The sequence below is a fragment of the Urtica dioica genome, chromosome 1, assembly GCF_054948205.1.
Source record: "Urtica dioica subsp. dioica isolate 48M chromosome 1, U.dioica_male_clone48M_v1_H2, whole genome shotgun sequence".
NCBI classification, from domain to species: Eukaryota; Viridiplantae; Streptophyta; class Magnoliopsida; order Rosales; family Urticaceae; genus Urtica; species Urtica dioica.
Genome location: NC_142756.1, coordinates 4,334,222 through 4,357,875, shown reverse-complemented (window position 1 = coordinate 4,357,875; position 23,654 = coordinate 4,334,222). Strand labels below are relative to the sequence as shown.

General features: G+C 39.2%; 1 protein-coding gene across 1 annotated transcript; it reads right to left on the bottom strand.

The window, feature by feature from the left end:
- Positions 1 to 401: 401 nt before the first annotated feature.
- On the bottom strand, positions 402 to 4,420 carry LOC149406560 (protein disulfide isomerase-like 2-3). The gene is made up of 9 exons (XM_089607575.1): positions 4,210 to 4,420; positions 3,551 to 3,709; positions 3,065 to 3,178; positions 2,689 to 2,849; positions 2,466 to 2,565; positions 1,921 to 2,097; positions 1,694 to 1,839; positions 810 to 956; positions 402 to 719 (listed from the first exon to the last, which is right to left on the bottom strand). The coding sequence occupies exons 1-9, from the start codon at positions 4,351 to 4,353 to the stop codon at positions 542 to 544; spliced, it is 1,326 nt and encodes a 441-aa protein (XP_089463701.1). The 5' UTR covers positions 4,354 to 4,420; the 3' UTR covers positions 402 to 541.
- Positions 4,421 to 23,654: the final 19,234 nt, after the last annotated feature.

The following is a 23,654-nucleotide window of genomic DNA, read 5'->3' as shown; positions in this document are numbered from 1 at the left end:
TTGCAAAATAGCCATAGTTTCATTAAGTATAGTAAAATAGCCAATTGAGAGTATTATGACTTTTAATCCTGTTTCGATTAATTTTAATCCAGCCTTCATAAAGTTTACTTTATCTTTATAGTTCGTTGAGATTAAATTTAATCCAACCTAGATTAATCTTACTTGACTAGTTTATTTATAGTTGACAAACTATGACTATTTTGCAAAAACTTAAGTTCTATTGGACTATATAACCGCTGTACCCTACAAAAAATAACTTTGAAAGGAGAATAGTAAGAAGAATGTACGTGTTCTAGTTTACTTCTTCATGAAGAGCGATAGGTTATTTTCTTGCATCTCATAAAATGTCAGCAAGAACTGAGGACGAGTCTGGTTAGAAACTAAACAGGAGGGCTATAAACTATTTATTAACTTGATTATAACTAAAAAAGATCAAAGAAATAGTGTTCAAAAGATAGCATTCCAATTCATTCAGGCACAAAAACAATCGGAATGATAGATAAAACTCTGAATCCAAAAATCATGTTAAGAGTGGAACCGATCACAACTCATCCTTCTCGGTGGCCGAATCGTCCCCCATGAGCTCCTCGAGAGAAAACTCGTCTTCCTCGATGATCTCTCCGTCTTTCCCGTCCCACGGATCGGTCTTCACGACCGTGGGCGAGGCTTCCATAGGCAAGTTCCGTGTTCTTCCGCCCTTGACATCGTTCACAAATTCACTTGCGAACCAAATTTTTTAAGAGAACGTTAGTCTTCCCACTCGATTCCCATTTGTTGTGTAGTAAGGGAAGAAGAGAAATGAGACTTACATGATTTGCTTGAGCTCGTACGCGCTCTTGAGCGGGGAATAAGCGCTTTTCTTGACGTTTAGGGCAACCATAGCCGGGTAGCCGTACCCACCGACTCCGACACGCTGCTCGAGATCTGGCTGCTTACCCGCTGCTGCCCAAACATAGCTGCGAGTAGAAAATACGGCCATGTTTCAGATTAGCCTCTATACCATTCCGCTGGACATAAATGTTGTTTTCCTTGAACTTGTATTTTATTGATACATATTAGCTAAGACCGTAACGAAATTGGATATGCGAGGGACGCCGACAAATCTTCTGTTCAAATTTTTAAAACTCGTACAAAATTTCCGGGAGAAAAAAAAATGTTTAGGTTGGAAATATCCAAGTAAAAGTAGTTCAAAGTGTCACCGCCACCGCCTAGACAATAGTAAGAGCATGGGTGCAAGATAGCCTAAATGCAGTTCTTCAATGATACAAGACTATAGCATAGAACTGCCTGGAATAGAAAGGACTAGTTTCTACGTTTTTTCATATTACACTCGCAAAAATTATACAAATTAGCCCGGCTCTTGATTATCATGAATAAGAGTAATAATTTGAAGAAGGTTACTTTAAGGAATTCCACAAATGGTGGACAGTCCTTCCGACATGATCAGTCCCATAGGATGTCTCATAAGTGGATTATTGTTAGTCCTAATATGATTCTCTGTAAAAAAATTAACAGAAATAATATGGTATAGAAACTTCCTAAAGGTCCGAGATCCATTGAGTTCAAAGTTCTAACCATTCTAAGCGTATTAAGTGATTTGGAAAAATTAGGACCAACATACAAATAATTGGCAATAAAGCCTAAAGAAGACGAGTGGGAAAAGAGACAAAAGAGAGAGTCAATATATCCTTGCCTGTAAGGATCCTTCTTGAATTTCTCTCCGATCGACAGTAACTCTTGAATGTACTTGTTCCTTCCCTCTGCTTTGGAATCCAAAATGTCGGGGAGGAACGATACGAAGCAGACTGCTGCCGAACCGCATTTCTCTTCCAGAACATCCTAAAAAGAAAATTTTACACAATTTTTCAATCTGTGTAGTGTGTAACGATTTGGGGTGGAAAAAAGTGATTTGACACTTACCGGGCCGGTTAGCTCGGTGACTTCAGGAGGTGCGACGTTAGTTTCAAGCTCCTTGATGGCAAATGATTCGATTCCTGAGGCAGTCCTCGCACCTTCATACGGCGTCGGGTTCTCTTTGTCAGCACCGAACACCAAGATCGTGGGGAATCCTTGAACGTTGAATCTGCTCATCAAGGACTGGGAAAATACATATTCGTCAGAACCGAAGGTTCCATATCTATAGAATACAAAATTACAGGCCCACCACATTTTGTCAAAAAAAAGGTGGTCTGAATGACTTTACCCAACAAGACAGTATGACCAAAGGAAGAAAAATGGATGGGTTGGAGATAAAACACATTTAGCCAGAGATATACCCACAAAGTTAATCGAAATTGGTTATGCAAAAAAAAGTTCAAGCTCCATCAAACCAACGTAACTCAAAAAAAAGAATCAAGAAGAGAAATTCCTGACATCTTCATATCAACACTCCTGAGTATGGAAAGGAAAAACATGTCCAATTTAATTTCTATTATATGTTTCTCTTAGACAATTTTAACTTTTACCTTTTCTGTGTCGCAGTCAACATGGCCTAACTTCACTTTCCCCTGCAACTTAGCAGCGGCCTTTTTCCATTCCGGTGCCAGTTTTTGGCAGTGCCCGCACCTTAAAAGGGGGTAGCAACGAGACAAAAAAATGTTCAATACTTTCTCAGGTTTAAACTGCCAGCGATCATATCAACCAAACAATTTACAGCAGATTAGTACTCAAACAAAATAACACACTTACCAAGGTGCGAAGAACTCCACAATCCAAAGATCTTTGCTTTTAATGACTTGTTCATCGAAATTGCGAGCATTCAACTCGATCGAAGAGCTAGGTTTAGAATTTTGTTTGGAATCGCCGCCGGTGGCTTTTCCAGCCTGACGAGCAAGCACAAGCGCCTTAATCTGTACCAGACCAACAGTCTTGTTAGTGTTGCTGATAATCAACACCGAAGATCTAATGTGATGCAAAAGTAAACACTTAAATACAGTTTGCTACTGCAACTGCATGTGAGCTTTGTCATACTTTGATCAATCAACTCGCTGAAGAAATATTGATTAACGATATAGAAAACGTTGGCAAAGTGTTTATAGAATTACGAGAACACAATGCAACTGACCTCTTTAAGGGCAAATTTTACAATAGCGTCCGGATCCCTCGCTCCTTGATAGTCTGCAGGAGATTTTCCTGGCACAAAAACCTTAATTGTCGGAAATCCTTTAATCCCATATTCCTGCGGTACAAACAATTTTCGCAATCACACACAAAACATAAGATAAGAATGTGAAATGGCCATCATTCAACATCTATTTTTCAAAAATAAAGAATGTATTGTTCCAAATAAAGACGTCGTTGTGACAGGAAAAAGGTCGAAAGACTTCCATGCTGCGATATCATCACGAAAATCACATTAAAAAAAAAAAACATTCCGTTTCCGAGGTAACAAAACTATAGGTAACATAAGATTAGGATGCTGGGGTTGCATTTCATTAATCTATAGGTACAGCAAAAAAAAGTTATTTTCAAATCAAGTCTGAGCAAAGGTGTCTATGATATATGCTAAAGAAAAAAAAAACTAGCGAAGCGAGATCGGATTATACAAAACCTGAGCGAGGGACTTGTGTTCATCGGCATCGAGAGCCGCTACGGTAGCCACGCCTTTCAGGAAAGAAGATGCCTTTTCCCATGCAGGTGTTAATGCTTGACAATGCCCACACCACGGCGCATAGAACTCAACCAAAACAACTCCATTCGAGTTCAAAACCTGCAATCACATGAAATGTTTCAAATGAATATTTTTTTTATGATAAATATCCGTTTCTAGTGACCAGTCCCAAAACCTTTTTTCATTTCCTTTGGTAAAATGTAAAAACTCCCAAACAGTCTGACAGAGTACCAACAATATCTAAACATGGTGTCATCATAGAAAGGGAAAAAAGCATATGACATTGTTGAAGAAACAAGTTAACAAAAACACGTAGCACTTTTCTATTTGGGAAATTTCAATTAGATGGCTTATACACGCAAATCAACTATGATCTTCAGACACAGCACTGAGCAAACTTGTAAGTTTCATCTCCTGCGAAACTAGATCATTTTTTACTCGAAATTACACAAATCAGGAATTGTTACCGAAGATCATATTTTAAAATGAATAGAACCGATCGCAGAAATGAAAATTAATGATCCGCAACCGTATATATATTTACATAAGAGATTTCCATATACCAATTCATTTTGCGAAAGAAGGAATAAATAACCGACCTTGGACTTGAAGTTGGAAGCAGTTAGCTGAACCACCGGCGACGAAGGTCCGTAGAGAGCGTTGCAGGCACTGAAGACGAAGAAGAATACCAAAACGAAGGATATAGCTTGAAACGACGGTGATTTCAGTCGATCTCCAGCCATTCTCTCTCTCGCTCTCAGATTCAGTGCTGTTTTTTTGTTCAAAATCGAAATCGAAGCAGAATTTTTTTAGGCATAGGAGTTTAAGGGATGAGTATTATGAGTTTCAGGCAGAGTTACGTGTACCAGCCAATATATCTCTTACACGTCAGCTTCCTTTTATTTTTGAGAAATTAGTAAAAGTCTATATCTATAGGTGTTATACAAAAGTCAAATTTTACAGTTTCAATAATAATTATTTTGATCCTATTCTTAAAACTTTGATACATTATTTGTATACAATGTCAAAATAAAATTTGACAATGTAACTTTACTATTTTTCCGATTACAAAAAAAAAAAAAAAAAAAAAAAAACCGTCTACTATTTTGAAATTTTTACTATTTTACTATGAAGAAGTTTCAAAAAATGACTTCTACTATTTTACCAAATTCTAACTTCTACTTGTAAAACTTGAAGGTGGACTAAGTTAAGGAATATGTTCAATGAATAGTTTTTCAATTTTGGATACCTATTTTCAGTCATAATTTGTCAAATCATAATTACATTATAACGTATTAAGAGTAGAAGCTATGTGATAAAACTCTGGTCATCATCATTTTGTTGTTCTAAATATTTTGGTCGATGGTTTCTTCTCCTACCTTAGTTAGGTCTTTGCGAAGCCTCTTCGTCCCTAGTGAAGGAATATGAGATTTTGAGACAATGTTTTCCCGTGAGGGAATACTCATTTGGGAGGACGAGGTTTCATTTGACCTCTCTATCTTTTTTTTTTACCTCGTTTATATATGTATTTTATCCTCGATTTAGCTAGTGGCGGAACCATAAATTTAAGTCAGGTTGCAATTTTTTTTTTTTTTACTATAATGGTACAAGTACCTCAGTTTATTCTAATTTAAAGGAATATAGAAACATATTATTCTTTTGTAATTATCATTCAGAGTATGGGTGTTCATCAAAACCGCCAAACCGAACAACTCGATCATCCAAACCAAACCGCACTCTTTTTAAACCGTCCCATTAAAATCCGATGAAGTTTGGGTTGTAACCAACCCAAACCGTAATGTTTCGGGTTGGTTTGATTTTTTTATAATCGTGAGATTGGGTTGAACCAAACCAAACCAATCCAATAGTATTAATTCTTTAATTTTTTTAAGATTGCACATATTTTATACAAATAATTGGCTGCGTAGCCATCTAAAACACTAACAATTTCGTTTTAGCCAACCTTTCGTTAATTTCCCATAAATAGCCATCTTGCTTACGTGACAGCTTATTAATTGAATTAGTTTTACATTTTTGCCCTTACGCTATTTTAATTAGGCAGTTTTTTTTTTTAAAAATTTCGAATTAAATATTGAAACCGAATAGGGAAGTTTTCAAATTTGAAATTTGAATTTTGAGCAAATTTTGAAAGTTCTCAGCCCATTAATTGTTATGTATTTGGAAATTTTCAGCGTTGACTTTAGGTAATTAGTTTCTATTTTCGTTGCAATTCATTATGGATAAAATCTGTAAATATATTCTTCATTCATTGATATTATTTTGTCTTCCATATTCATAATTTCCATAATTTTCGTGCCCAAAATATTTTCAGAATTTTTTTCAGTTTATTTACACGATTATACTGTAAATATGTTTTGTATTTACAGTGAATATACTGTAAATATGCTTTGTATTTACAATGAATATACTGTAAATAAGCTTCGTATTTACACAAATATAATGTAAATATGATTTCTATTTACACGAACATACTGTAAAAAAAAAAAAAAAAAAAAAAAAAAAAAACTGTTCTTAGCGGAGTCCATAATATCGATCGGGACCTTTGGACGCAGATTCTTCTCTTCTCGGAAAATTCAAACTGGGAGCACGAGAGAAAAAATATTAATATTAACCGCTTCTCAAACAAATCGAACTAAATCCGTCTTCCTCAGCACAGACACACGACGCCCCAGACTTTGCCGAATAACCAGAGCCTGCGATTGAAATTCAGCCTTCAATTTTAACCAACAAAAATCAATTCAACAACTTCAATTCATCCAAACCCGTCAGACCAAATAGGGAGCACGAGAGAAAAAAAATCAACGACAAAGCTTAACCAAGCAAGAACATACAATCAGCCATTAGTCCCACCCTACACATTTTCACCTTCTAAATATCATGACGAAGTCAATTTCATCAAAATTACAACACATCAACATAGATCTAGCCTTTTTTATTTCCATAACGTACCTCGAGCAAAATGGAGCATATCCGACCACCGATCGGAGGAATTTCATGAGGGCTTTTGTTACCCATGTCATGAACTTCATTTTTATACCGGCGGTGAACACCACCTCCCTCCGGTGATCGGAAAACTCAACATTGGGGCGGAGGTCTTTTCCGACGAACTCCCACGACAATGAACCGAAATTTTTAGCAAGCATGATGGATGTTTTCTTGAACCTCTCTTCGACACGAGTTCATAGCACTTGGAATCACCCAAATCGGAGCTCAAACGATAGAGATATGGTCAATTGAAGTTTTGAGAAAAAAAAAATGAAATGAAATTTTTGAGAGAGAGAGAAAGAGAAAGAGAGTGGCGGGAAGAGGAAGAAGAAGTCTTTTTTTTTTTTTTTTTCTTAAAAACAATATATGAGAGTGGTTGCATGTGAAGTGTGAACGCATGATACGGTTATAATTACCTCCTCGATTTTCGCTATCATTAATGACCAAATTTTTGAGCTGATTATCCTAATAACGCTGATACAAATTGGGCGGGAATAACTAAGGGCAGTCTCGTCCTATTTTTGCTGTAAATAAATCCACATGGCTATTTACCATTAATTAACAAAATGTGGGCTAAAAATAAATTGCTTATTTTCAGGAGGCTATTTAGCTTAATTACCCTATTTTATATGTACTATTGTTAAAAAAAATATCATTTTTCTAACATTATTATAATTAAATAAAAAAAATACTCAGTATTATACTTTATTATTTGCGACTACGTGAAAATTGGGTAGTTAAAAATATGCGTAAATTTTATTTTAATATGTAAATTTTCTAAAGAGATGTGTGTAATCTTTGATAAATTGACCACCATTTTGTTGTCCTCGAGGCCTCCGAGGTTGTTGAGAAAATATGGACATCCCTAACGTCCGATAATCTGTCCTTCCCTCCATAACTTAGGAATAGAGGAAGATTGTTTGCAATGCTTGTCAAATTGTACTTTGGAGGAAATGATTGCCCATAGTGATTCATGTTTTTGTCTCCGTAGTCGTACATTTGTATAGCTCCCTTTCTAATCACTGCAAATAATCCATTAGTTTACTGAAAAGGAAAAACATATATTTTTTTGTAAATGTAATTTTTTTTACTCATATTATTATATTTAGATAGTATGTGACTATGTGTTTGACAAAGAAAAAAAAAGCAAGTATATTCTCTTTACAGGGTTCAAAAACGTGTATTAGAAATAGCAACACATATATGTCTACAAGGAATTGTGTGACAGTCATCACATTGCAACCCATGTAACAGAATGTATTGTTTTTTTTTTTACTCAGTGTTTGACAAGTCAAAGAAAAAAAAAAGCAAGTAACTTGTATTAGAATTTAGAAATAGCAACGCATATGTGTGCAAGGTGGCAGTCTATCACTTTGCAAAAGAATCCCACATCGGAAGTAAAATGTACATTTTAATAATGAAACAACTATAAATAGCTTGAGTGTGTTGGGCATTCTTACTTAAAAAATTTGGCTACATTTATTGTCATTTGGGCCTGTGACGGGCCGCCCCTGCGAGAAACGAAATCTCGCGTGAGATACCTCCATTTTAAAACTTGTAATAATGAATGTCCGAGAAGTTATTACAATTGGACACAATGTAACACCATTTTAAAGTGAACTTTTGATTAGCTACTCATTCTTACGTTTGTTTATGTTTATGTATTACTTGCCTTGCATTTTTTATTTTTGTGAACTCATACTTCAATGTGTGCAGATCGTGGATAGAGGAAAACGGAAAAGGAGTCCCACACCGGATGGTGTGAGACCGGAAGAAATCAGCAATTATTTTATGAACTAGCAGGGTTTTATACCCACGCAACAATGGAAGGAGTGTTGGATGGTTTCTATCCAGTCATTATGGTCACGATGGCCAAGTATCTCTACGATGTAGATCTGGCATTGTACGGGAGAGAGCTAATTGCATTGTGAGTTGAATTATTTTCCAATTAATAAACTTTTTGTTTGTTTGATTTAGTGTATTCTAACGTAAATGTTCATTCCAGTTTCGACGGAACAAAAATTGACCAGCAGAACTATGCATGTAGTAACAGAGCTGAAAATAAAGACATACGCGGCGGAAAAATTGGAATAAGCCCATGAGTAATGAGGCGTGTGCTGCGCCGCATTGAAAGTCTCGGATTCCTCATGCACGGTCGTAAGAAGAGCACTACTACAAATAAGACTTTTGGGTGCACTACTACAAATGTGTCCCCAGCAGTCACAAAAACTTCGGTCATTAAAGTTGGTTTTTTAAGCATTGGATGCGACTAGTCGCATCCATTAAATAACCTTGATTATTTGATGCAACAGAGTTGCATCCAATGCTCAAAATTTAAAGCGGGATATAATTCCCCCCTTTATTTTTGTTCCATTAATGACATGGCATTTTTCCCCCAATTTTTTTTAATACTTTCGGATGCGACTAGTCGTATCTATATGACCTTTGGATACGACATGTTGCATCCGAAAGTATTATTAGATTCGACAAAGTCGCATCCAATTTTTAGGTCAGTTCTATTTAAAATCAACTTCTTCTTCTTCTTCCTCGCGTATTCTTCTTCTCCCACTGTGTCTCGGCTTCTTCCGCGCGCGTCCGATCTGTTCAGCCTCTCATCGCACCGCCGCCTTCAGTCTTTCGTCACGCCACCCTTTAGCTGGTCGGGTCGCCGTAGCCGAAATGCTCACGCCACCTTTAGCCCGTCGCGTCGCCCTCTAGCTCGCCATCACGCCGCCCTCTAGCTCGCCGTCACGCTGCCATCTTCGTCAGCTCTGGGTCTTCGCCGCCGTCGCCTGCAGCCTCTCGTCGCGCTGCCGCTTTCAGCCTCTCACCACCGTCTTCAGCCTCTCGTCGCCGCCATCTTCGTCGGCTCCGAGTCTTCGCCGTCATCGCCTGCAGGTACTCTCTCTCTCACCCTCTCTCTTTTGTCTCGGTCTCTCTCTCTCTCTCTAAACTTTCACTTACTCTCTCTCTCTCTAAAGTATGATATCACCGATTGAAGAGTACTCCAGCCCCAACCCAAGACCCGACGCGCTGCCCAAGATCGGTCTTCCCTCGTCTCGTTCGTCCTTGCCCCCGCCCTACAGGTTAGATACTAAATGTTAGTGTTGACTAATTAATTATAAATATTAATTTATTGCTTAATTAGTTTAGTAACATGTTTAGGTTATTTGGTTTTGATTAGTTTAGGTTATTTGATTTTGTTTAGTTTAGGTTATTTGATTTGTTTAAGTTATTGTAATTATACATTTTAATACGACTAAATTAGTTTAAGTAATTGTAATGAAACAATTCAGTTATTTATTTGACAAGTCGCATCCAAAAGTTCGAACTTTTGGATGCTACAAGTCGCATCCATGATCATTTGATGCGGACTATTGGATGCGACTTTTGTCGCATCCGAAAGTCAAATTGGATGCGACTTTTGATGCGACAAAGTCGCATCCAATAGTGTTATTTGTCCTAGTGGAGGTTTTGTGGTCTTGAGAGCTATGCAGATTTGTCTACAATGAGGAAGCGGAAAACGATCAAGAGGTACTTGGAGAAAAATGGCCCTCTCATTGTTGGTTTTGAAGTCATCCGATTTTACTTGGATGATATGGATGGTTGTGAGGCATAAGTTTATTATTTAGCAAGTAAACTGATGGTCCTTAATGACTGATCTGATCTGTCTAATAAATTGTATTAATTATTTGTAGGAGGTTGTGGACTTGATCAAACCAAAGAACATGGTGAGCTCATGGAACTCCACTTCGCAATCTTGTGCAAAGCGGGTGACAAAGGCACTTGGTACATCCGCGAATCATTTGGAAGAGCACGCGGCATTAATGGCGTCCTCAAAGTAAGGGTGATGGAATTCCTAGAGATTTACGGCTTGTTTTGGCGGGAACCAACATCACCGAAATTGTTCAAAGATGAGATCTTTCAGTAGAGGAGGGGAACTATAGCAACATACCTTCTGGTTGGGATGTGATTTCCAAAAATGCTTTTTTTTCATTATCATAACATGGGTTATAGAATTTCATATTGTATCCTTGGTTTTGAGACTGGTTTTTGGTAATTGGATTATATCTTAGTCTGCTAATAGTGGATTCGGCATGGGAATTATGTGTAATAGAGAGGAGTAAATATCTTGTCCCATATCAACTCTTGAGAACTCACGAGATTCAAACCCAGAGACAGGCGATTAATACGTATAAAATGCGTCGATAGAAAAATTTAAATAACTAAAAGTAAAATTTCCTTCTTATTTCCTCGTGACTTAAAAATTTCATGTCGCGACGGGAGCTGATTATACGACGGAAGAATACCCATCGTGGAATAATTTAAATAAAAAATAAAAATTAATATTTCCTTCTTGTTTCGCCACGACGTGAAAATTTCACGTCGCGACAAGAGCTGATTATAGGATGGAAGAATAAATTTTGTAGAATAATTTAAATAAATAACAAAATTAAAATTTCTTTCATGTTTTGTCACGACGTAAAAATTTCAAGTCGGGAACTAATTATACGACGTAAGAATCACATGTTGATCATTACCCACGGATTTGGGGGCTCGAAGTTCAACGGGACAAGTGGTGGTTGAGGAGACTCGGTTTTCGTCCGAGAGAGGACGAACGCGTGTGCGAATGGAGTCGGGGCTCTCGGTTTTCGTTCTCGGTGGTGTTCGAGGAGGGAGCGAGGTGGTGAAGTACCGGGGAGCAAGGCCGGAGCGGTGTACGAGGTGAGGACTAGTTCGCCGGAGGATGTTCGGGTCGTTGTTTCGCCGACCAGGCTTGAGTTCAGCGCGGAGAATCAGAGCTTGGCTTGGGTTTCGGTCTTCGAGGGCTTCGACTGAGGTCGGGTGGGTCGGGCCTGGTCAGAGAGAGACAGAGTGAAATTGACGGAGAGATGGTGAGAGAGAGAGAGAGAGGCGTACCTTGGAGGACGGCGAGATTCACGGCGGAGGGGACGCAAGTTGCCGGAGAAAGGCCGAATGGAGGCTGGTCGGAGAGAGAGAGAGAGAGTGAGATTGAGAGAGAGGGTTTGAAACTCGGGTAAGGAAGAAGGAGTCTCGGGTATTTATAATACCCTAAACCTTTTGGGTGCGACACTGTCGCACCTACTACACATATTCGGTGCGACATGTCGCACCCAATGTCGCACCGGATATGAAATCCGAAACCCAAAAAATTTAGGGGGAATATGGCTGACAACTTCGAATTTTAAAACTATTGGGTACGACAACCGTCGCACCTATTAGTATTAGGTGCGACAATGTCGCACCTAATGCCATTAGGTGCGACAAAAACATATCCGGTGCGACAGTGTCGCACCGGATACCACTTAAAATTAGCGAAATTTATTATCATCTGGTAGAGTATCCGGTGCGACAAGTCGCACCTAATATTAGCTTAGGTGCGACTTTTAGGTGCGACATGTCGCACCTAATACCCTTCCGCACCCAATATGTTAATTTGTAGTAGTGATGTCTTATTGAGTCAGTTCTCGTCAATACTCTCGTCCATGACTTTTGTCTAATCTCACACCACCAACATTGATATTTATTTACAACCCAAAAAAAAAAATACAGTTCTTCCAAGGGAAAAGCTTCATAAAATCAATTGCTCTTATTCATGACCGTGTCTAAAGGAAAAGTTGTGTTATTTTCAATGGGAGCATTTTGCATCCTCTTCTCGTTCTTGATCGACTCAACCAAGGCCTCAATCGATGAGTCCGGGATCTCTCACATCCATGCCGTGAGTCGCGCTTTAGGGTGCAAAGGCAGCTTGGACTCCGAGAAAGAAACCAATGTCAGGGCAAAGATGACGACGAAACCGACGATGATGATGACATGGATGATGACGTGGATGATACCTACAAGGTCGTGAATGACGCCAAAGTTTCACTCTCCAACCACGTACGTGTCAGTGCCCCAGAGGTCGTAGATGATGAATCAACGATGATGTGCCTGAAACCGATCGTGAGCGGTTCAACTTTTTGGGTCACTAGTAGTAAAAATATTGATTTACTTAATATCATTTTCCCCCCTTCAAATTGAGTTTCCAGTAATGGTCTTGATAATTTCAGTCTGGAGAGCAACAATATTGCTCATACTATGTGTGTTTTTAAGGGGTCTGTAATAGTTGTGTAATAAGAGAAATTAGGGTAAGGACATGGTGTTTGACGCTCTAGAATAGTACAGTACATGATTCTTTTCAGAGTGATTGTGATAATAAAAACCCATGTTTTCCTATGAAACCTAACGAGACAATGTTTCTCTTATTCTTAAGAAGCTCAACCCTTATAGCAAAGGATTTTTAGCCTATCATTTTGGTCATGATTGTTTACAAGATTTTGGCTAAGGCCTTGGCGGAGATATATTTAAGGTGGTGATGGGTGAAGCCCCTACTAGTTTGTTGGGTGCCTTTGTCGTAGGAAAATAAATCGCTGATTTGATTCTCATTGCATATTAAGTGGTGGAAAAGATTTGAAGGGCACGTAGGAAATGAGCCGTCTTCAAAATTGAAAAAGCCTACAACATGGTAGATTGGAATTTTTTGGACTTCGTGTTGGAAAATAAGAGGTTCGAGTATATATAAAAAAATGGGTGAGGCGATGTCTATCTTTAATTTGTATCTTTTTAAGCCATTAGCAATGGAAAAGATTAGAGGAGTCAGTAGGACAAAAGACAGTTTTAGACGCGACAAAAGTCGCATCTGATACCCGAAAATTTGCGTCTATCATGACAACAGACGCGACTTCAAACTCGACATCTGTCGCGTTTCTAGATCCGTGCCTAAAGGGAAACAAACGTGACTTGTCACATCCGATTGTAGACGCGGCATAAAGACACGAGAAATTGCGGTCGTTGTCCCAGATTTCAACAAAAAAAACTCTCACCTTATGGCGGAAAGTATATAGATGCGAGAAGTCACGTCTATAGAGGTTTATCGCTATTTTTTGAAGATCTATTGACGCGACAAGTCGTGTCCATATAGCTGTTCCCGCCTAAGGCTGTAAATATTTTAGACACAACAAGTCGCGTCTACTGAGATGTTATTATTTTTAAATTAAGTTTAATGTATATTTTATGAATTAATTAAATAATTTAAAAATACATATGATTAAAATAAATATGATGATATAAAAGTTGTAAATATCTCATATAAGCTAATATAAACGTCATACATATGGATTACTAGATTATGATAAATACATAACAAAATCATACAAAATATCATAAATTCGCTTCTATAAGATGCACATCTACATCTCGGATCCTTCTAGTCCTGCTCATTTACGTGCTCCTGATCCTTTGCTCTTTGATCCGCTCCTTTTTGTTGTTGCTTTCCTTTTGTCCTTTTGAGCTGGACGTGTCACTGTTGGTTTAGGAGTCATTAGAGCTTCCCGTGTCACTGATGGTGGCTCAGGAATCGTTTGAGAATATGTCTGTGGAGAATGCATCCTCGTTTGTGTAGGATTATGCTATGAGGCAACGCTAGTCTTTGGCTGAGTCGATGCTGAGAACGGTGATACCATTTGCGCTATATGTCAGGCAAGACTGGGATCCGCAGAACAAGAATGTTTGCATCTTGAAGGTTCCTGAGGAGTTCTCCTAAGAAAGTCAACATCAAGACCAATGTTCTTGGCTGTCCTTGTGAAGCAGAAGAAGGAGCCACACTATCGTTGATTTGATTTACATTGATAAGCGATCCTCTCAGAAACAACGAGCCAATCCCACACCTCCAAATCTTCTGGTAGACCTTGGTGGCATGCCGCCTTACTCGTCGATGAGCGCCTGCATCCTAAAGGCACAATTATGTCTTTATGTATCCACCGTGGTACCAAAGAGAGCTTGTTCTGAGCACTCTCAATAGGGAAACAAGCATGGCTATTTCTTAATTGTAAACCAGAGTGCATATGAACATTGAAAAGAGCAGATTGGTCGGCATCAATTGTAAACCGGAGGATTGTGAGAGATTTGCTGCCTCTTTAGGGAGTCTCAATGTTGTTTGGTCGATGTCTTATCTTGCCCCTAGGTGATAGCTTGAGGCGTAAATATTTTTGGAATCCACTTTGTCCAATGTCGTGAAAAGGCTTGCGGGTTGGAATCAATGTTTTCTTTCTAAAAACGAAAAGATGACATTGAGTCAGGTTGTCATCTCTGCACCTCGGACCTATATCATATAGAGATGACAATTTTGTGTTCGTTTCGTAACCGTGTCGTGTTAATCGTGTTTGCAAAAATAATTGTTAGAACCAAATCCGACAACTTATAATTTATACTTATAATTTTACAGCACTTATATATATATATATATATATATATATATATATATTAATGATTTTACATAATAATATTAGTCGTGTTTAATTGGGTCGTAATCATGCTACTACTCATAATCGTACTAATTAGATCATATTCGTGAGGGTCGTAATCGTGTTTCACGTCGATCATTTAATAATCGTGTTAGTTCGATTTTAATTTTGCTACTGTAATCGTGTCGTTTTGACTTTATATAATTGTCTTAGCGTGTTTGACCAAATTAAAAATCAGTCCGTTTATTGAGATCTCAATTAAATCGTGTCGTAATTATTTCGTATTTTGTGTCCAGACCAAATTGTCATCGCCTAACATTATATCAGTTTTCAAAATGTTGATTGGTGCGATTGAAGAGCTAGAAAAGGTAATGAGAGGCTTCTTTCAAAAAGGTTTCGATAAGAGGGGAACTCAATCAATATAAGTATCGTGCTTCAATTTTGCGAAGAATCCGGCCTTCAATAAGCACTAATACTATGGAAGCAGTTCCAACTTCGAGCAAGCTATTTGCAAGTAGCTTTAATTGTTTATTTTTTTTCCTTTGGAAACCTGTTAGTTGTTTTTTTAAGTTTGTCATATGAACAAGACTTGCACGATTATTATTAAACCAAAAAAAATATTTTCAAGATAGTTATTACGAATTATAGTGACAATTACAAAAAAAAAAAAAAAAAAAAAAAAAGACTATCCATGTGAAGCAATATAAAGAGTCAATCATGACCGGAATGTTTACAGGCTAACAAAAATAAAATAAAAGATAGTAGGCAGAAACTTAAATGCACATAGAAGACGAGCAAAGAGAGATAACATAATTTAAACGCATGATTAGTGTAGTCTAATGCATAGCAAATACGAGTAGTGACTAGGCATAGCAAAGAGAAACCGAATCAAAGAGAGTTTAGCATCTGATAAGGAGAAAAGTCTAGGCATCATTCAAACTCATGAATGATGTATAATATTTAAAGAAGAAGGAGTTAAGAAATCGTACATCCATTGCAAGTACTTTCATTATTGAGTACACATCAAAGTAGTTATCATAGCCTTAAAATAAAATTCAAGATATTACTTACTTTTAAAGGAAACTTAGCTAAATAACTTCTGATTTAAAAAAAAAAAAAAAAAAAAACTTAGCTAAATAACTAAAATTCAAACGTATTTTAATTAAATAGGTCATGGTTTCATAATTTTTTTTTATTGACTTAGGGTTATAGGATAATGAGATAATCTAATAAATTCTAGCTACGGAAGCAATTTTGTATTTAAAGTACATGATATTTTCTTATTCATTTTTTTTAATTCCTTTTCACTTAATAATTTTGTTATCATCATACTGATTTTAATTTTATATCTCTAAAAAATTTACGTCAGAGAAAAAGATGTTACGTAAATAATATTTATTTTCGGGAATAAGCAACAACTTTTTATATAACAAGAATTGAAATACAACACAACAATATTATGAACGAGAAGAAGTAAAGGAAAACAAGACAAGAAACTAAAGGCCGAGGACCGTTCGACGGTCTCCTTAAAGTAATATTGCCCTCCCACGGGTGTCGGAATCGACGAGCAATTTACCTCCCAGGATACAACGGCGGAACAAGAAGAACGGTACACCAAACGAACTTCTCCAGCGAACTATTCAGTGCAACAGAACTAATCACCGACTACAAAATAAAACAAAGCAATTTCGGAGGGGAGAAAGAGAAGAGAGAATCTGTGTGTGTTGGTATCTCTCGAATGAGAGGTAGATGCCTCTATTTATAGGCCAAGGTCTCAGAAGTTACATCTTCCAGCCTCACACAAACCGTCCGGCCATAATGGCAATTAACCACCATTAACATCCACTAATGACCCGGTTAGAAACGTCAATACCACCCACTAAAGGCAAGGATACAAACGGTTGCTCTGTTCAAAACCGCTCAGTATCAATGCATGCATTCATGCGCGGTACAAAATTAAAATTAATTCCGACCATAACAACACAAGTTATTTGTGGAATTAATAAATTTATGAAGTGGAAATTTCAATAAAAAGATAGAATTGGCCCAAGCCCAAGCCCGAGACATTCCCGAAATCCGGGCCCGGGCCAGGCCCGGCTCGGCGGCGCGCGTGTTTGCGCTCGTGAGGGGTTAAAAGATAACCCACACACACTCTCCTCTCTTGCACTTGGATGACAACTAAATAAAGAGGAGAGTATATAAACACTACCACAACACTCATTCTCAATCAATGTGAGATTCTTGATTTCCACTTCAATTACACATAACCAATGTGTTATTTGAGCATACTTTAAACATCAATTTCTCATTCATTCTAACTCCGATTTTGGCAAAATTATAATCAATATTATACCCCATTCCGCAAGTAAGAATAAGTTCTTATACGAAAGAATTATCAAATTCCGTTGAGTGGAACCCACTCAAACCTTTGTCTAAAGTCGGCAGCTTATTAGACATAAATACTCAATATTGTCCACTATTCCTCTCTAATATTCCAACAAAAGATGCATCGCTATATAAGCTTATATAGTTGCAATATTGGAGTTTTTTTTTTTTGAATAAACGGATTTTCTATTAAAATTGGGTAAAAAAACCCATCAATACAGGAGAAAAACACATTAATACAAGGAATACCAAGACCTAAGTCGAAGTGAATCTAACACTAAGAACCGGTATAAGTACGTTATGTGCAAACTTCCGACAACGAGAAGAATTACAAGCACCAATAGAGCACACAATAGGCTCGTTCAAAAACCCAAAGATTGGCGGTGGAAAAATCCAACCAACCTCGGTCCGATGACCACGAAGAAGATGACTCTTCCACCTGCATAGATCAAAACCTAACAGGAAATCCACTACGGATAAGGAGACTACGGCTAATCCGGCTCCTAAACAAGTCAAAAAAACCAAAGCACAACAACAAAGATAACGATTCACTACAGAACCAGCAAGAGCTAAAACCAAGAAATCAAAACACAAAACTAAATTAAAATTGTCTTCCAAGAAAAAGCTCTCAAACCCCACAAGGACCGCGACGAGGCCGGCGCCGAACTGAGCCATGGACCCCCGGTGGACCGCGACTGCCTTCGCCGGTGAAGCACCGAGAAGAACTGCTGCAAGAACCACCGGCGGCAGCGCTGCACCAGCCCCGGTCGGAGAAGAAGGCAGAGCCGACCACTCGCGAGGTAAATAGCCGTTTGTTTTTTTCTTCTCCGAAAGACCAGGCTCACCACCACGACGAGACAGCCCCATCCGAAAGCCCGAAACCAGCGGCGGGGCGGAGCTTCCGTCGCCGGAGAACGACGAACGGCCACCCGAAACCCACATCCCGGGAAGAGCAGCGGAGGGGGGCTGCGAAACAGCGAGGAGCGGGCCCAGACGATGAAGAACGGCGGAGATGCGCACCATGGAGAGGCCGCCGGACGTCAAGGCTGGATCTGAAGAAAACACCAGATCTGGGAAAAAACAAAGAAAAGGAAAGAAACAAAGCTTGCAAGGAGAGAGGGCTCGAAGGGCTCCCCCCCAGGTCGGAACTTGCCGCTGCAGCGGCGTCCGGGCCCCGGAGGGGACGGCGGCGGCGCAACCTCGCCTGAGAGCTTTCTGAGGGAGAGGGTTCTGAGAGAGGGTTCTCGGGAGGAGAGAGTTTTTTTGTTGCAATATTGGAGTTTGATGATCTACTTATATTAATACAAATATAAAGAAAAACAAACAGAAGTCCTATATTACATCGCTACTGATCATATGATTAATTGTAACAAAATTGTAGTTTGTTGATGACGTTCGTTTTCGGTTTATTTTCAGTTAAATAAACACAGTATACAATTTCTCTCGATTATGGCAAATATTATCTTGAGTTTTGTAGTTAATATAGTATAGTTTGTACTTACTGCATGGCGTTCGCAAACATAGCCTCGTGACTCCACAAATGAATGGCAAATATCGCTAACCCCATTTGTTTTATTAAGTTTCGTTCCTGTCTCGGCACCTCAACACTAATGGACACATGACGTGAGCGGACTTGACCACGTGTCTTCGAATCTGTGAGATTAGTAGTGGGATATTCCTCTTATCGAATGAAGAACGAGAGAATTGGTTTCTCAAACTCTTGGACACGATCGTAGAGGGAATATAATTTGGCTCGAGGGCATCGGATTTTGAGAGAGAGTGAACTTACCTCTCCCACCCTAGAGAGAATGGAAGGAGATCGTTCCTCGTTTTTTTCGTGAAAAATGTGTGAGTGGAATGGCTTTGATTCTCTTTGTTCTTGATTTCGGTCTCAAAGGTGTTTCTAGTGAGAGAAATAGCTGAATTGGGGTTTTGACAGAGTCTAGTTAGAGAGAGAAAAAGCCAGCCCTTGATAAGTGTTTGTCTCGGGTATTTATAGTGAGGTGGTGAGAGTTAGGACAAGAGTACGGTGTGAGTAAAGGGGTTCGAGCGAGGCCCACTTTCTGAAAATGGGAATGAGAGGGTTCGGGCGAGGCCCCCTTTACGAAATGGAAATAGGGGGTTCGGGCGAGGCCCCCTTTACGAGATGGAAACAGGGGGTTCGGGCGAGGCCTCCTTTACGAGATGGGATCGGGCGAGGCCTCTTTTACGAAATGGAAATGAGGGGTTCGGGCGAGGCCTCTTTTACGAAATGGAAACAGGGGGTTCGGGCGAGGCCTCCTTTACGAGATGGGATCGGGCGAGGCCTCTTTTACGAGATGGGATCGGGCGAGGCCTCTTTTACGAAATGGGATCGGGCGATGCCTCTTTTACGAGATGAGATCGGGCGAGGCCTCTTTTACGAAATGAAAATGATGGATTCAGGCGAGGCCCCCTTTACGAGATGGAAATATGGGGTTCAGACGAGGCCCCCTGTTCTAGATGGGGGCGGGTCGCTCCATACCCCTCGGTTAACTCTCCGATCTTCCCATCTTGTTCCTTGGGCTGGGCCTTCTTTATTTTTGGGTTGGGCCTTAATGTTTTCCCGGGTGAGGAAAAATCCCTCACAACAATATGTTAGTTTATCATTTGCCAACAGATTACAACAACAGATTATAAGTTGTTATCGGTACTCGCTATATGAAAATGGTAGAATTATGCGACATGGTTTACTCAATTTCCTTGTATTTTCAATATATTTAAACCAATATGAATAATTATTACTTATATAACTATAAGTCTATCAATGAGACAAATAATACAAATAATGCAAAAATTTTCCAAATTTTTTTTTTCAGTTTATCTACACGAATTAAGTCTTGTAGATTGTCTTGACCTTCCTTTGGTTGGTAGGGACATATAACTCATTTTTTTTATTTTTTTTTATATCTATTATTCTATGATGTAGTCGGTCATGCTCTTACCTACAATAATAATATCAAAACTTGTGGCCCCATTGAGTTACTATCTTTAGACCAACTCCACCCGATAACACCACTTTCTACTCTATTTTAGAGTACATGTCACATCAAACACTACCTCATCTCCAACCGAACTCTATTTTTTACACCAAATTGAAATATTAATTTTATATTCAACTTTCGGGTGATATGAGGGAACGCCTCTTAGAAAGTATAGATAAGGCTAATAATTTGAAAACAATCAGAGAAGAAAATAAAATAATGAAAATGAATTTAAATAAAATATCAGATCCTCAGGTTCGTGCATTTTGGGAAGCTGAACAAGCCAAAGTTTTACAAAAGAGAGCCGAATAACAACAATCTCAAACACCATTTTCCAATTCTGATTCATATTCACAATATTTCACCGGTCTTGGAGGATCCGACGCTAATCTTCCCGATTATTAGTTTATGTATTGTAATTTTATTTTGTTGTTTTGTGCTTTTTTTAAATGTCTTTTTTTTTTATCATTTCAATGTCGTTGTATTGTTATTTTTTTCGGTATTGCTATTAATGTCATTTTAGTTTTTCCCAAACTCCAAATGTCAATGTTGTATTTTAAAGTATTGTGGTCTTTTAAAATATTTAATATATAAAAATAATTTTTGAGATAAATATGATATAATTTTATAAAACAATGACAATTGAGTAAATAATAAATTTTGCAAGGACTAAATAACAAATAAAAATTGTTTTTAGCGTAGTGAGCAGTACTGCACCAAATATGGCGCATCACAATATATTAACTTAACTTCATGCCATTTTGACGTCTTATTTGGCGTTCGGTTGGAGTCATTCATCACTCCAAATCAATGTTATAGCGTTCGGTTGGACATGGTCTTATGCGTGTTTAATTTTATACATAGTTTAAGATTTCAGTCTCATGAAAATCCTTTATATCAGTATTAGCCACTGTTTTTCTATGGCATCAAAGCCTTAAAATAAGATCACTACTTTATTAGCTGAGTGATGTCTTGGTGTGCATTAAATTTAAATTCTTGTGGTATTACTCTTTTGCAGATATGGTCAAGACACAAACCCAAATGCTTTTGGATTTTGCTATTAATATTATTTTTTTTTTAGAAAATTATTAATATTATTATAATACCGTGTGTTTTTATATCCGTTGGTGTATATCTTGGGGGTGAATCGTAATTAAGGCAATTATCACAACAACAGATTACAATCGCTGGATCAAAATATAATCTAACGGCGAGGAGAGAGGGAAAGGAAAAGGGAAAGTTAATTGGAGGCCAAGTTTCTGGTGGTATATAAAAAAGGGATCACCGGCGTGTAAATTGCGATTTAGGGTTTCACCGTCTCAGCTCATTCGTTCCCAGCCATTCCCTCTCTGCCCCGTCGCCAAACCTCGACGCCGCCGCCAAACCTCGACGCCGCCGCCGACCTCATAAAAAATATCGCCGGTCCTTAATGTTCGAATATCGGGTACTTCAATCTTCTGCCGAGACTGGAGTGGTGGTGCCGATCTGCGGTGTGTCCGGAGGCCAGGTCGCGCCACCACCACCAGATCTCAGCCCGACCGGCGAGCTTCTATCGGTTCTCCGGAGGTGGAATCGGGCTAAAAGCGCGGGTGGAGAAGCGAGATTGGCTGTGGATGCAAAAGTCCCTTGACCCGTCCCTTCCAAATCGTATGTCCGATCGTCGGCGCCGAGCCCAGTCGAAAGGTCGCCATGTTCGGGTTGCGGGTACTCCTCTTGGAGTTGGTGGTGTTGATCTTCCAGATTGCACCTCCTTTAACCCGTCCGGCATGAAATGGCGATCTAGGGTTTTACGGCACCGTCGCATCTCGTTCGTTCCCAGCCATTCCATCTCTGCCCCGTCGCCAAACCTCGATGCCGTCCCCGGAATCGCCGTGACCTTAGCAAGAAGCTCGCCGGTAACGGGAATTTCAATCTTCTGCCGAGACTAGCGTCGTTGATGTTGGTGTCGATCTGCGGTGTGTCCGGAGGCCAGATCGTGCCACCACCACCAGGTCTCAACCCGTCCGGCGAAGCTTCTACCGGTTCTCCGGAGGCGGTTATCGGGCTAAAAGCGCGGGTGGAGAGCGAGATTGGTTTTCGTCGGTGCCGGAAAAACCCTAGAAAGAAAAGCTAAAACCCCTCACCCGCTCTAACTCGTTTCGTTAGTTCCTAGTCTTTCCCTCTCTGCCTTGTCGCCAAACCTCGATTCCGTCTCTGGCATTGCAAGGCCGATCTTGACCTTAGCAAGAAGCTCGCCGATAACGGGTACTTCAATCTTCTGCCGAGACTGGTGTTGGTTGTCTTGATCTGCGGTGTGTCCGGAGGCCAGTTCATGTCACAACCACCAGATCTCAGCCCGTCCGGCGAGCTTATGTCGGGGCTCCAGAGGCGGTTATTGGGCTAAAAGCGCGGGTGGAGAGCGAGATTGGCTGCGGAGACAAGTCCCGCTGCCGGAGATGCCTGAGAATAGTGCCTTCGCGAATCCACCAGTATCACGTTTCGTCCCTCTATGTATGTGTTTTTTTGCTAATTCTTTCTGAAATTGCTTTTAATAGTATATTTGTTGTTGTTTGTTGATCCAGGGTATGGAAGCACACTCTGTTGCCGGTTCGACTCCACGCGGGTCACGGATGATGTCTTTTTGTATTTGTACGAAAGGATGAAGGGTAGAAAGGGGAGAACAATACAGTGTTGAGATATAAACACTATTGTGATCAATGGCGAACAAAGAAAGTTGTAAACAGGGAGTACTTTTTTCTTTTGCATATTTTTTTTTCTTCCTTTTCTTTATAGTCCTTTTGTGCATTTGTTTCTAATTCGATATCCTTACACAGGCTTTGGGAGAGAGTAATTCGGCTCGTTCTCTCTGGCGAGTGAGATCGATGCTCTTTGTAAGCAAGGTCGGAATCGAAAAAGATGGCAACCTTGTGCAAGAAATTGAAGCCAGGGGACATGGGTCTTTCAACACTCAAGAAGACCACTGGTATATGTGAACAATATCTTGTTTTAATTACCGATTTCTACAATATCTTGTTTTATTTACTGATTTCTACAAGCGGCATTATTATGTATTGTTTTTTATTACTTACCTTTACCATTTGCATCAAGGAAGGGCAAACTTGACCTCCCATAGCACAGAGCTGGAGTGCGTCATTGAAGAGATCGCCGGGCTCCCACAGTTGACTGCTCGGCGTGAAGTTTATTGAACATCCCAGGCATGAAGGACTGGGGGCTTTGGATCCAAGTTTTATGTTTTATATATTCAAAGCTCCATATTTTTTTTCTCTGTGGAGGTATGTGAAACAATCGTAATCTCAGAACTGGTGTGAAAATTTCTGTTTGTTTAATGTGGGTTGTTTTTTTTATATT